At 31.3% G+C, this 16,671-nt stretch overlaps 2 protein-coding genes across 5 annotated transcripts in view; both read right to left on the bottom strand.

Annotated features, from left to right (window-relative positions):
- LOC100159811 (neuroligin-4, Y-linked-like) overlaps nt 1-16,671 on the bottom strand; it is a 516,542-nt gene that overhangs the window by 106,116 nt on the left and 393,755 nt on the right. The window lies entirely within an intron of this gene.
- On the bottom strand, nt 12,206-13,669 carry LOC100158873 (uncharacterized protein). Its single transcript, NM_001162445.1, is given in 4 exon segments — nt 12,206-12,540; nt 12,648-12,914; nt 13,033-13,215; nt 13,480-13,669. Coding segments are annotated over 4 exon segments (537 nt in total). The 5' UTR covers nt 13,537-13,669; the 3' UTR covers nt 12,206-12,510.

Here is a 16,671-nt window from a genome sequence, read left to right as displayed (position 1 = left end):
CACTGCAGCCGGAGTGCAACAAATGACATAATACATAATATTATCGTTATTGTTATATATTATCATTTTTAACGATTGTATATATATCGGCAGTCGCGTAGTGGCATTGGCATAGGGGTCGTCGAGGGGTGGTTCAAAGAGCTCCCAAAATCGCATTTCGCGTTTTCGACATATTAAAACGAGAGCGCCAAATACGTCCGCGGCACGTCGAGTGGCGCAGGGCCTCGAGGAAACGCAGCTGGTACTCCGGGAGAATATGAAACGAAGAGGAGGAGACTATAATATTATAATAAATAATAATAGTGTACACTGCGGAGACGCTGGGTCCATCACCGACGAAGACGACGACACTCGAGATTGCTGAATTCGTATAGACGCGTTTATGATGATATTTCGGTGCACTTCGATTGGTGTGCGACCGCCGCCACCGCCGCAAACTTGTGAGAAACTTCATATAACGTATTATATATAATAAATCGTATTGTTCGTATAGTATCCACGTGGCGATTGTTCCGGGTCAGCGGGCCCCCTATTACAAGGGTTTCGCAATTAAGTGCGTTATACGCGTAGTTCAGCTGCCGCCCGGCGTCATGTCCTTATATTATTATTATTATTATGTGAGCCGACGTTGGACGCCGCCTGCGCCAGAATATTTACATAAATGGATCGAAAGGAGAGCGAGACCGGTGCGCTTTATCGCCGCCGAGGTTGGTGAATGTGTGTTGTACTATGCTACTACGAAGTGTAGACGAAACAGTATACATATAATACAACCGTATTATAATATTGTGTGTGGAAAGAGGGCACTAGGGCAGCTATAGAGGTACGTCTTATCTACCTCGACGAAATAGTTAGTTAATCCCGACTTAGACCAGTCCGTTTTTTTTTCTTTCCTTTCTTGAACCTCAGGGTTTTACCAAGTCGATCCTCTCATTTATTTCCCGCACACTCACACACACACTCACACATACACACTCACTCACACTTACCTTGGAAAGTTAATTCAACGTAATAGTATGAACTAGTTTCTTATGGTCACAAAATTTGACCAAGTTCAAAAATTCATTTGTTTTCACTAAACGAAATTATTTTGTACCAGTCCATATAGCTAAATTAACTCTATATGTTAACGTATTTTTTTTTTTTTTTATTAATCCATTTCTTCGATAGTCTTAAGCAGGTTGTAATCGTTATGTTCATTTTTTTTTATAACAAATATGAAAAAACTACATTTTAATTATTTTCTTGTTCCGTAATAATATTATAAACTCTTTGTAGCTGGCACACATAGGGACGTGTCAAAAAAATATCGTTTTCTGTACTACGAAGAATTTATATTAATTATTTTAACCATGCGTTCTAAGTGAAACGCTACAGTATAAAATTATGCACTTTGGGAACAAAATTGACTTGCAAACGAGATTCAAGTTCAAACCAAATATGCCCTTAATTCATTTTCGTTCATATTAAATGTTGAGCGCTTTGATCGAATGAAAATCCACGCACCCACACCCACACACCCAAGTATATTTACAATATTTACTGTTGTCGTTCATATTCAATTTATTATGATATTATGATATTATATACCCACTGTTATACATAATATCGATTCTTTGTAATTGAAATCTTCGTGAAGTACCCATAGAGCTATTAGAGACTTGTACTGTATTTTGTCGACCCGCTGCCAAACGCAGACTTAGCGTTCGCGGCGGGACGTGTAAAATACTTGTGAGAGTACCTATACGGAAAATCGACGTGAGGGCAAAACGATTAAAAAAAAAAAAAAACCCGTTCCTTTCTATGGAGCTGCAGCAGCAGTTTTTAATCTTTAATTTTAATTTTTTTTTTTTTTATTCCATTCGGATTTAAATATACGTTTTAACTTGCTTTTACAAACTACGTACTAAAAGACGTAGGTATAGCCACGAATACATTAAAATTATGTTTTGATGTGACGCGTAATTACAATAATTTTAAATGCTATTACTGGAGAACAAAATCAAAATTGTAATTTTATTTTTATTTTAAATGTATTCACAACCATTTTAACGATTTGTTTGAAATTTAAAATTAATCATTAACAACTGGGTATGCCGTAACCATTTTAATTTAGTGGCTTGTCAAATATTTCAATAAAAAAATTGAACTCTTTGCGACACTCCTTGCTTTCTGTGATAACTAAATAAATAATATTATAAACCCTTAATCTCGAAAATTATTCTTATGACAGATGGTTTTAGTTACTCCAATTTAAAATTAACTTTCGCTACAGTCAAAAGGTGCATGTATGGCTGGGAATATTAAATCGGTGTACATTATATACACTTATGAAAATTAGATTAAACACGCTAATGTAGGCAGGTAAAAACTTTTTGTGTTTAGCCGCTCATATTTTCTTCATTATACTGGTATCACAGTGTACATGGGCATTTTACGAATCTAATAAATAATTGTGTCGCTATGACGATGTAAAGTTTATATTAATTACATTTAATTTTGTATTTTGAACAAATATAAATGTTGTCTTCAAATGAAATAAATCATCGAAAACTTTGACCACTCTGGGTTATACCTATGAATACCTTTCTATTAGAAAGTCGAATGCATTAATAGTCTTAATTATAAAATGAAAATATGAGGCTTTTTGTGAAAAAATCAATAGGTAGGTACACTGCTCAAATAATAGGTAAGTACCTACTATGTAATAATATGATTTTCATTTTTAATTAAAAGTACTATTTAGAAAGATTTTAATAAAGCTTTTCTTTTCTTTTCCTATTATTATTATTGTTGTTGCGATTTATACGTACATACGGAATTATTTTGTTAAATATTACAGTATAAAATTCATTTTAAATTATAACATAATAAATTATGAATTCAACAACAGAACATCGATGTAGGTGTTATTTCTCGATACGATTGTTTCCAATTATAGTAATTATAAACGATCAGTTATTGCATGCAGTTATAATTGAGTAGACATCGGTATATTTTTTTCAAACATAAATGTTGGTAAATATGTTTAGTGTATTTTGTATTTTGAATTAATTGTAAATGTTTACTCTTGTGATAAAAATTGATAAAATTATTGGAATTTTATATTTTTCATTATAAGGCATTATTAAAAGTTTAATAAAATTTTATTTTACTACCTATATAGTCAATTAAAAAAAATATTTATTAATTAGATTCAATAAATGTTTGTAAAATATAACTTGATAATGCATTTTTACATTTTTTTTAAAAAATAAATTCAATATCTCTTTAAATTGTATAATAAATTTGGTTCCTCATTACAATGAAATATCATAGGTATAAAGGACATTACTGTCAGTAAATTGTATATTTTGTTTTTTTTATTATAATTTAGTATTAAAATTTTCCTTAGTCGAAAACGTAACTTACTAGTAGCAGTACTGTAGTTAATTTATAAAAATAAAATATAAAATATCAGACAAATTATGTCAACTATACAAAGCTAGACGTTATTCTTGGGAATTAAATGACATTTTCGTAAATAGTGAAATACCATTACCTATATTATTTTAAAAATGCGTTTTTAAATTAATTTTTATGACATAGCTATAAACCATGTATACCTATAAAGTATTATATAATAGTAGCGATAATGTTGTATTATTAAAATGTATGTTGATAAGTAGCAATTACAAGTTGCTATATTATAATATTACATTATATGGTTATCATACGAATCAAAAACAATTACGATATAATTAATGATCACAATGTTTCTGCTCTAAAATATTAAGTGATTATTAGTATTATCATATTATGAGAATGCGATAGAATATAATATTATTATATAATTCTCACAGCAGCGGCAGTGAAATGCAATGAATAGAAAAAAACATGCAAACGTTTGCAATTAATAGGTACGTCCTCCCATTTATCTCAATAAATATAATAATAATACGGTGATAATTATAGAATGTATTTTCATGCGTCACATATGATAATAGTGCACACTGTGAGATAAAAATCAGCACACATTATTATGCTAGTGTGCTGGCCGATCTGAAGACAAACTTTAAAAAAAAAACCTGTGTATCGCTACATTATAATATAATATAGAAACTCGGCGATTATGGATTTATTGAAGGACTGACCAGCAGCCGGCGTGACAGTGGTTTACGGTCTGTTATTGCAATACCCGAACCTAGGTCCAAACACGATTCAATTACCGTTTTACACGCTCAGAACGTTTTTGTATTCCATGTCTGTCCGTCAAATTATTCGGGACGATCCTTCGCGCAGGATACACACCACCCGATTCCCATACAGCCCCTTTACTGCAGCAGTAATAATAATAATATGTAAAATTCCATTTTCATGACAATATAATTTTACACGGCGTATGCGCATCCGGCGTCGGTACGTATAGTGTAGACAATGGTTCTAATATCGCGTTTTATCTGGTGATCATAATATGGTAGTTGCTAAAACGGTATAAGAGTGGAATCTTTTATCAAATCATAAGAGTATAGGACGTATAAAAATAACTAATTGATATTATAAAATTACGTAGGTACCATGTGAAGAACGAACGAACCAAATATTAATATGTCGAATAAAAGTGAATTTCGATAGTTTCGTCATTATAATAAGATTAATTTGGACGGGTAAACATATTTTAAGCACTCGCCAACCACACTATGTCATCCTGTAACAATATCTTCGGTGATTACCTGCAACTACACGTATTCGGCGTACCTATAATCTATATATTATCGCCACCTATAACCGGAAACGAAAGGAAAATGTATTGCCTACAATGTACCTAATATCGCAAAAAATGTTATGATATTTTTTATTTCGCACACGGCACGGGATCAGATAAGTGTCCGGTGTGACGATGCGCAGGGAGAAAATACTATTAAGGGTTCACGCCTGAACTGATAGTGACTGGCAGTAGAGTACAGTGTTTTGGATAGGCCACAAATTGCTTCGTTGGCGCGAAGTGGGCAAGACAAAGAACCATTGAGGGATAATTTAAATGGACGAGAAGTGAGACGGTAGAATGGTCTACTCGACAGCGAGAAAAGTCGATTACGTCTTTTCTCGAGAGTTTAACGGGTCCGGGACGTTGAAAGCTATTTACAACAAAAATTTTAAAAAAAAAGTAAAGTTTTAATGTGATTTAATATTATATACGAGTTTCTTTTAGACCTGACATAAAAAAAAAAAATAAGGAGAAAAGCTATGCTACCGTTTTCTTTGCACAAATATTATATTAACGTAAATCTAAGAAAAAAAAAAATACGTTAAGTCAAATTTAAATTATAGTCCGGAAATTTTCTACTTTTCATAATAACAACAGTGCAGCCCATAGTATATATTATTATAATGTAACGGCCAATAAGTATACTTTGTAAAGTTCGGTCAATTACGCATCTGACTTTTTAAAGTGTATATTATATACAGTGAAAAGCCGCTACTTCAAAGTTCAAATACGAACCTTTATCTTCTTAAAAAATTGAACGCAATGGTATATATCATCGAAGCTTTTGAAGTTGATAATATAATAAATATTATATTATATTATTATATTACGGTGTATTAAAGGGTCTGTGTACAGTCTTATGAATAATGTATACTATATTATGGTATACAGAGTTATGCATTTGTACTATGTTCGGTCACAATATATTTTCATATTCCCGTACACGTCACACAGGTGGCAGGTGACCTCTGTGCTTCAATCAGTTATCAATAAATCATTGTAAACGTTGACCGTGCGATATCCGTGTAAAACGATCTTATTACTACCGACTGTATTGTCTAGAACTTTTGTTATAAAATGTAATCAATATCAGGCTAATAACTACGCTTATTGTAGGTAGGTAACTTTTAATAAAATATTTTGATTTTTTTTGGAAACAGCAAATTTGTAGGTAAATCTATTTTTTTTTTTTTTTTTAAGAAAAATATTAATGGTAAAAACGTATTTTATTTAAGTCATAATAATATATACGTATAGAGTTATACATGGTGTAGTTTTCACTGTAGTTAAAATGTGTCCACTCACATTACAACATAATAATATTATGTTCATATTATTCCCGTGACTGCGCACACGACACAGAGATGACAGATGGCCCCTATATAGGTCAATCAGTATGTTATTATCGACTACGTATCATTGAAATCGTTGACCGTGCGACATCCGTGTAAGACTATTTTATTATTACCGAGCACTGAATGTAGTATTATAAACGACTTCATCCGTTGAATGGGATCGAAAAAAAATCGCCATGACAAAAATCGTCTCACGAGCGACGTGTGTGGTATGGAAAGAGGTAGTTCCTGTTCTGTTATTTGCATTCGTATGGGAGTTAAAAATCAGACTAATGCGTGTAACAGAATGACTTGACCTAATCGATATTAGCAAATATAATATGTATATACATATATTTTTTATTTAACTTGTAGACGCTTGCGCTATGAGTACAGTGGAATATAATTTGTTAGTAATTTTTTTTTGAGGAAAAATTCAAAATGGCGAATTTGTAAATCTAATTTTTTAAAAAGCGAGTAAGTGCTGCGTGGTGGAGTATGTCAGCGATGTTGGAAGTTTATCATCGTCCCTTCTGTACTCGGACAGGATAGTGTATTATTACAAAATTCAATTTGAATGCAATGATAGCATTCAACAAAAAACGATTCTGAGCGGATGATCGGTGTAAAAATTAGTAATTTTATGTAGCAATATACATGTATATGTATATTTAGATATTAGTACTTATGTTTAATAAATAATTTTATATCATTTGTAATTAGATTCATAAATTATGTTTATGTTCAATAGTTTGGAGTTTTAACACTGATTTGATTAAATATTAAATTAAATCCCATTTTTAGCGGTTATTTTAAAATTGTATTTGTTTAAATTGTGATAAACGAAGCGTTAGAAAAAAAAATAGCTTAGCATTAGTGTATTTTGGTGGTTTTTTCATGGCGTTAAAAAACTATTGAGAAAAACGAAAAATTACATCTCTAAAGTATACCATCTTAATCCAATTTTCTAAAAGATAAGATACTATAATATGTTGAAATCGAAGCACTTCTTGTGGTAGAAATTTTGTTTACAGGGTAAAAAAAAATAATAAAATAAACATTATTGTAATACCACCAGCTATTAAAACGTTTATTTAAGTCTAGAGGTATATTTTTTGAATTTTTTTAAAGTATCAATATTCAATATTTTTTTTGGAACACATGAATTCGGAAACTTAATAGCTTTTTCAAAATATTCTTTTTGGAAATTTATACAGACATACTAATAAATCATAAATTATTTATTATCCATACAATTTTCATAATTTTTTTCACCAGTTCAACTAGTATCAATTTTTCATTTTTCATCTGTCAGGTCTTTTTGTTACACCTGTATATATTATACTCCAATACTCGTACCTACTATAATACGTGTAGTATTATATTTTAACAATAATAATAATAATGTATCAATATTACAGTAAGTCTTGGAAACTATATTTTTGAAATACACAATTTATCTAAAATGTCATAACTAAATATTATTATTTTTATTTCTATCATATTATTATTGTATTTCATACTTACCTATTAAAAAAAAAACCCAGTACAATAAAATCCGAAGCCACAGTGAATAATATATGAAGCTGTGCGTAAAAAGTCGTAAGAGCTATAATAATATTGCGATATATCATACCTACTATCTTTTTTTGCATTTTTCGTTGATATATCTGTTGGTAGGTATAATAGCTGTTTGGCGTTTAATCGACTCGTAATAAATACATTTTTTTTAGTTGTTGTTGGTACTAATTTTATGCGGCCAAATTACGAATACGTTTAAACCGTGTTTAATACCCTAATATCAATGTGCAATGAATAATCGCTCACAAAAATTAAAGTGACAAACTCAATTATTTGACTGTATATTAGTATTTATTTTTGCATAGAAATAAAATGTATTACGCAGTTAGATATTTCAAAGTCATCTATACCTATCTACGCGGTTATTCAAAATACTCAATTAAATAAGTATCATTTTTTCTGTACGAAAACAAAAATATTTTATTTTATTAATTCACGTAATATATTAATATCATGTCCCGTACGAGATGCAATAATATCATAATAATTAAAAATAATTAATTGCAATATTATTCGAGAGAATATTATATAGATTATGATAAATTATTATATAAGAACGTTGCAACGTTTCGTTTTCGTATACCTCATTAATATCGTTACTAACCTTCGTGCGAATTAAAATTGACAGTTATTTTGTGGTGACTTCGAATATTGGATTGTCATCATTGTCGTCGACTGAAGGATGATAATATTATTAAATTGATTGGTATGAACGAAACAGCGTTATCGATCAAAATATAAAATGCGTAAGATGAATCATAAGATTGAACAATGTCGAAGTCATTTTTGTCGGAGAAAGATGATTAAAAATACCGTAGGTAGTACTACTACCTACCTATATAATAATATTGCAAAGGTAGCTTTTTGCCCCGTCGTGTGTTTTTTATGCTCAAATTTATTCGAATCGCGTGTTTTTTTTTACACACATAAAATGATAACCATGGTCACTGTCCATATTTTTTAATCCTAAAAAGTTTAATCTGGTAATCTCATAATCTAACTAATTAAAATCCTTATCCTTGTCATTTTTACAAAAACATAAGATATGTTCCGTTATGTATCGTGAAATGAACGTACTTTTTTCCAACCGAAAATCAGAATGATTTCTTGTAAAACGTTTATCAGACGACTGTTTTGAAAATTTCGATGCGTCTAAATAGAAATTTGATCAGTTTTTTTTTTTTTTTTGGTTATTCTAATAATTCTAACAAATTATTAGTCTACTAAATTTAATATATTTAATATTATCTACCCGTGGAGGCTTATAATATTAATGATTTTAATAATATAGCTATTAATATAGTTAATTTATCAATATTTTATCTCTCGTAAATATTACCTACCTGACTATAATAAATAATAATTAATACTAGATATTATAATTCATTAGATATTAGATTATCATGTTATCACCATAATCATATACATTACATAATTATTTTATATTTTTGTAAAACCATTTTTAACGAATATAATTGTCCTTGGTATATTATACATTTTAATAAATCAGAAACTACTAGTTCGAATTTTGTTTAGATACATCACATTCTTTAAATCAGCTGCTCATTAGTGTATATTTTACAATAAAAAAGTTGCTTCTCATTTGAAAAATTAGTTGTCATCGCCACAGTACTTTTCTTAAGTTGTGTAAAAAAAATCTATATTATTGAAAATATAGCCCTTAAATGTGTACACTTAAAAATTACAAAAATTTGAATTTAAAATAATTTTTAATTTTTAAAAAAATTGCATTGAGCATGTTCAGAAAATTCCCCGCACAAACTATATATAAGTATTATCGTGGTTTACTGCAGCTGCTTTGCTTTTTAACTAGGTACCATGGTGAAAAAAATGTTTTGCGATGTACTGTTCAAACAGCACACATCATTGGAAAAGCCAATAAATTCACCTCCATTTCACTCAGAATCCAAAAGAGAGGAAAAGTTTTAAAAGTCGTACCCGCTTAAGAACCCGAGTTAGTCTCCCATCAGCATCACGACGACTTTGTGTACAATATATATTATATCTATTATTATTTCTTTAAATAAAACGATATACATAATATTACGTAACTTCGTACTACCAACGATTTCATACGGTACGTACGCCAGTGTTAGCAATTAATTAACGATTCGGCCTGTTCAGCAGTACTAAAAATAAATAATATACTAGTGCGAGTTAAACACTTTTTGTTTCTGAAAAAAAAATATCAAATTATGTATAAAAAAATATAATATGAACCATATAATAATAAAAAAAAAACTCTTCATCGTTTTAAATTAAATGAATCCGTTCGCAAAACGCACTGCACCAGCTGCTGCAGTATATAGAAAAAACGTAAATCGATTAAAAATAAATTGATCCGATTAGATAGGAAACGTCTCGTTCGCGTCGATCTAAAACCATCACGAGTTCATGTATCGACGTGTTGATAAGAATATTGTATTGATTATGTACCGTTTCAAACAACCTTAAACCGTCAACGAACCTATATAGAACGCATCATAATATTATAATTCGCTGAACCAGCATAAAATATGTATCTAAATACATTTTATTATACTCATTAAGAACGTACCTATAATGTGTGTACGCGTATATAGTGAGTTAAGATCGATAACAATATTATATTTATTGAATATTAGAGTGCAGGACGCAGGTGGTCGACTTGACGTGATTTTGATTACGTACCTACGGTTTTTTTTATTTCTTATCCGAAATAAAGCACACATTTTACAGTATAATATTATTATATCGTCTTTCACACCGCTTTCTGAATTTGGTCTGAAACATAAAGACGTGAGCACGAAACGATGACGAACTATTATAGTATAGGTACCGCCTATAAATATGATATATATTTTTTTAAACATAAATATGTTTTTGGACTGGATACGAATAATTTTTTTTTCTGGCCAATTTTTGTGAGGTTTTCATGAACATGGTTACTATTATTAAGGGGATTCGATACCGCGATTTTCTGTTTTCGTCTAACACAAGCGTTACATAGTATTTTAGACGTTTTTTTGCCAAATATACTAATTGATCTAATGAAGCGATAAAAATTCTGTAAACAGATTTGAATTCGACATCAAGTTTACTTGAAATCGACTTTCCCACATTTTTGATATTATCCCCTAAATTCCAGAAAAAGTCATATAAAAAAAGAGTATTTAAACATTTTTGTTTTTCAATTTTTGGAGAAGCTAAAATCAAAAAATCAAAAATGTGGGGAAGTCGATTAGAATTGATGACAAATTCAAATCTGTTTTTAGAATTCTTATCTCTTCATTAGATCAATTGGTATGTTTGACAAAAAACACGTCTAAAATACTATGTCGCGCGTGTGTTAGACAAAAACAGAAAATCACGGCATCGAATCCCCTTAACCAAAACATATTAATGATTTAAAGATTTCACCTTGTAGAGCAAAAACATCGAATAACTAGTGCTTTTAGTGCTAATGTTCGAGATTGGGTCTCGTGAAATTGAAAATACATCACACACAAAGACGAATTCGACAGACAAAATCGCACACTAAGCTAGTTACAGTCATAAGTTCATGGTATAGACTCGTAAGTCATAATATATGACATTAGTCAGAATTTAGGTAAGGAAACGCGAACATTTATTTTGCCAAAACGTATAATATAACATTATATAGACTTACATATTATTTTGAATTTTACTCTTTAACCTAAAATATTATATTTAACTATACTTTTTTTCACGTCTTTCGATCCTAAGTGGGTTTTAATGTCCATTATTTTTCATTAAACCGTATAAAATTGTATATTATAATACGTCTTGGAGAAAAAAAGGTAATTTGTCAGGAATCGTTATTGTATTATATTATTATATTATAATATTATATGCGAATATCATTTTTTTCTGACGTTTCAGATCACATTTATGTTTATAAAAAATGGGTCCGAAACTGCTTTTACGAAAGAGCAAAAATTTAAGCAACAAAAAATTCATTATAATACTTCGGTAAAATTACGAAAATCTACGCAAAAAATAATAAGCGGTTTTGGTGGCCGCAATATAAAATATAAGCTCTGATTTGCATTTCGTATGGACGTTATAATGTTGTTACGATAATATTTATATTTATATTATATATATTTAAACAGGTTTTTTCCCACACGTTTAGCCACCACTCAACTGCGCTTCTTATACATATTGTTATAACATACTCATTACTCACAACGAACACATTTTCGCAAAATTAATTGTATAAATTGTATTAATTATGATTCACGCTATGTTATCACTTATAATCATTATTTTAACTTCCCACTTTTCGTTAATATCGATTCAATGTTTGTGACGTATAATATATTTATAAGTATTGCTAAAAAATACCTAAACCCCAATTTATTTAAATATTATTTTCTTAAGTTGTATTATGTATAATACGGTGAACTAATCAGAACGATCGGTGTGTTTAGATACGTTACGATTTGATTATGGCAGATACGTACACTTTAAATTCAAAATAAAAATAATGTTTGAGTCCACGAGGAGTAATAATAAATGTTAAAAATTTTTTATTTTTCCCCCAAAGTTATAACATAGGTTGGGGGATACCATTATCGTTATTACTTTTACACAGAAACAGATTCATCGTTTATTTATAGGCGATATTTCAGTCGAGAAAATAATAACAAAGGTCCAATAAAGTATAAAATCTGTAAAATTTAATATTTGATTTTGTAAAGGTGAAATAAATTACAATATTATAAAATTAAAGAGCAATAAATTAACTGTCAGTTTCATCATTGACATCACGTTTCGGTTGACATAGTTGGTACAACGTGTGTCAGTCCCTCAGACTTGTTCATCTTAGGCTTTCTTGGCTTCGGCGATTTTAGCCTAAAATCATAAAAATAAAACGGTTATTAATTAGTGATCAAATAAAAACAATATCTTAAATGTATGTATAATATTATGCATGCTGTAAATATATGTATTTTATTTACTTGAATGGCTTTGCCTTGTCCAATGAGGTTTTCGATTTGTTTCTTAAAGAATTCTTTGATTTCCTTCTCAGTCTCGGTGTTTCCTTGGGCTTTCTTGGTGATTTCAGTGCCATGTTCTACCATGTACTTGAGTGCCTGTTCGCTCTTCTCGGTGAAGTCCTTTAAAGTGAGGTCCTTGGGCAAGTTCTTGATGTACGTGTCGACGACTGCTTGGAAGTTCTTGGTGGATTCCTTGAAAACATCGGACGCGCTGGCTTTTCCTTCAAACTGCGCGGAAAAAAAAATTCAAGTTAAGAACATAAGCTTCGAAAATGTCAGTAACGTATTATAACGTAAACGAAATAATATTAAACGTTCGATTAAAATATTTCGAGTTTCGCCTTACCGATTTACTGAACACTGCAGCTTCGGTTTTGAGACTTTCGGCGAAAGCGTTCAGATTGTTCTTGGCAGCGGTGGCGTATTCACCGGCGTTGTCGAGGCCGACCAAATTGGTTATGTTATCGGACACGGACTTTAATTCTGCAAAGATCGGTGCAGCCCATTCGGGTTCGCCACCGGGTCTACCCTGAATCGACACAATAATGTTGGTTATTTTGGATTTCGTTTGAACTTTTTATCAGATATTTTGTATGATAATATTATAATAATATGAATAGTCATCTCTGACGTCGTATATACAACGAAACTTGTATAACTGACGTAGAAATTGTTTAAGAGTAAAAACGAAACAACAACAATGCTCATATCCCGCGTTATTGCTGCTCTGTTGTAGGTATAGTATTTTCGACGATATCATTATAATATTATGAGAATATAATATTATGCTTACTTGAACGGCAGCTACGAACACGACGGCGACGGCCAAAATCACTTTGCAGGCAACCATTTTGTTTGTTGTGTGTAGTGTGGTCGACGTCGAACAGATGAAATGTTAAAATATAATAATATTATATCGACGAGAACTTACAGTGAGCTGTAATATTATCTGTATCACTGCTGACGGTGTCTCGAACAATACTGATTTAACTTACCGGATGGGACGTATATTTATATCAAACCGACGGCGCGTACACAGTGTGTACTTGGGAGGGACCTTTGATTTTTCTGTTATCGGATGAACTAACCACCCAACGGTTACGTTGTGATTACAAACCCGGCGTTCGGATCGCCCGATAAATTGATAAGAAAAACAAACACATTAAACGATTGTCGCAGGCCATAAGTTACGTAAACGAGGCATCGCCGTGTTCCGGATTCAGAGTCAACATTCAATGTCGATTAAAGATCATATATGATTTTATATATAAAATTAATGTCTTAACGACCTCCGTTGCGAAAACAAATCGAGACATAACACTATACCTACTAATGTGTCGTAACAGATTTGGAAAATGGTCTTATTACTTACTAGGTGCATATATACTATAATACGTCACCAAGTATTAATAATATACCTATTACCTACTATAGCGATTATTGGCAAAAATTACCGGCCGTCGTGCCTACAGGTAATACCACGTAGAGGTATGTTACGTATTGGTATCATTATCACCAGCAATGATGCGTGTGTATTGTAATAGGTATTAAATAATATTGTGTGCGATGATGACCATTCGTTTTATGTAACTATTATTGTTACTATTGTAATATCGTTGCGAGCAATTTGACAAAATTTCAAATTTATCTATCAAGCACAATTCTACACTAAACAAACGGAGTCGATCGCCTTCAGCAAAGTCGTCAAACGCGTCTCCGAAAAACGCTATAAAATTATTATCGAGTTTTCGCTATAAATAATAAATGATTTTATTTATGGGTACCTGTGCGCGTAATATATTTTGTAAGCAGTAAGCACAATACATTTATTCAAACACATTGATTTGTTGTAATGACATAAATTGTTATTCGACGTATTGTATGTTTGTTTAAGTCATCACCTCGCACTTGTAAATATCAAGTCGTGTATTCATATATAACAATATACATATTATACAATGTACGTATTTTAGGAGCGGACGATTTAAAAACACGCGTTCTCGCCATACCTCGCAATCGACATAAATCAACATTTTATAACGATCGGTAAAATATAATATAGGTAACGCCGATTAATCGAATCAAAAGTAATTTCATCGACGAGCGACCGTATACGTATTTAGTGTAGCCAGGTAGGTGCGGCAACATTTTCATAATGTTGTTTAAACAACGACAATGGCGTAATGTAAAAATGTAATTTGCTTTTTATACATTTATTATCAACGCTGCACAAGTCACACAAATTGTAAGGTTCCCAGGGCATTCATAAAGAGCTCAATTTTCATTTTGCTTACGCGTGTATTACATATACAATATAATATACACATAAAGAATATTATTTTTAAACCGCAGTGGAAAATGTCGGATTCATAAATTATCAATTCAAACTATTGTTCGTATTTATACGTTTACTGTGAGTATAATGTGGTACAAACGCCACGGAAATATGGTGATAAATTTCTTAAAAACGCCTGAATTTTTTTAGTATCATTATAATAAAATATACCTGAAAAAAACGGAAAACACTCACGTATACGATTAAAGTTACAGCGCACCATATTCTGCAGTATATCTCATATTCTTATTCTTCTTCTTCGTTCTTTTAAATTTTTTTCTTTTTACTTAAATGGTTACACATGATCATTATTCATGGATGATTAACGACAATAGCTCGGAACACGCGTATATAATATTATAATAACAACGAGGGTAGGAGTTAAGGAGAATATAATATTATTTTCCACCGACGATACCAAAAATCATGCAAAAAATAATAATATAATGTACATACTCATTTATTCTGAGACTTGATATCCGGAAAAGCGTATCATACGGGAAATCGGTGTACATAATAATATAGATTCCCAATGTCATTTGATGCGTGTTTAATTCGGGTTTGCGTCCGCATGACAACAATATGTATGTCGTAAGCCATTCGCTGTATTCGTCAGGAATATAAGGAATATTGGGGGGGGGGGGGGGTTTGATGAGCGAGTACATATATGGCGAGGGTGGACATTTATGGAAGTCCCGAGGACTTAAAGGGCTTTTTTTCTTTGAATAGAACTTTCCTAAATGTTATATATACTTAAAAAAAATACTGGAAAACCAGATTCCCAAAAACAGTGTCAAACCAATATCGTCATATATACCTACGTTGATATAATTAATGTACAACAGCAACATAATTATGATTATTTAATATTTTTTTTTACTGCTCCGAAATTATAATCAGTGACACGATGAAATAGGTAACTTTCACAGATATAATACGGACAAGTGCGTTTGGACATTGCAATCGGTTTTATATTGACTTTAAAACGAAGCAGTAACAATAATATGAAATGGCAATAAATTTGATAAATAAAATAGTTCATTTTTTCCGCCGTACCCACATCGGTTTGGCACATTGACCGCGTCTGGGCAGACTATGCGATGGCAAGTGTACGTTTAGGCGACACAATACTATGGCCTGTCAATAATGAAACTATTGTTATATCAATTAATATTTGTCGGATGGCTTTTGGACCTCTCGGCGGTAAGTTGCATGTGGCTGGCGACTGATCGAGCCGTATACGCCGCGAGGTCGTCTCGTCCAGCGGCGGACTTAAAATAATATATTATTACATTAACATAATTCGCTACAACTACCAAGACGAGAGAAACTCGGTAACGTATTCATGTTTTCGTGAAATTTGATTTAAAAACAAACCTTAAACGTCTCGGATTCCATGACAGGACATTGCAGCGGTATAATACATATACCTAATACCCAAAATACCCAAGTGCATATATGCATGCACGCGTGTTGTTTTCCGAACTAATATTTTATTTGCTAGCCCACTACACAAATGTCAGGATATTATTTGACCGGTATATTATATATATATATTATGTAGGAAGGTACCTATGTATGTATGGAGGTATGCATCTATATATTATATATATGTGTGTGTGTGTGTGTACATAATGTATATAGGTACCT

Source organism: Acyrthosiphon pisum, chromosome A1 (assembly GCF_005508785.2).
Source record: "Acyrthosiphon pisum isolate AL4f chromosome A1, pea_aphid_22Mar2018_4r6ur, whole genome shotgun sequence".
Lineage (NCBI taxonomy): Eukaryota > Metazoa > Arthropoda > Insecta > Hemiptera > Aphididae > Acyrthosiphon > Acyrthosiphon pisum.
Note: the sequence above shows the minus strand (reverse complement) of the source record. Positions and strands in the feature narration are given on the sequence as shown.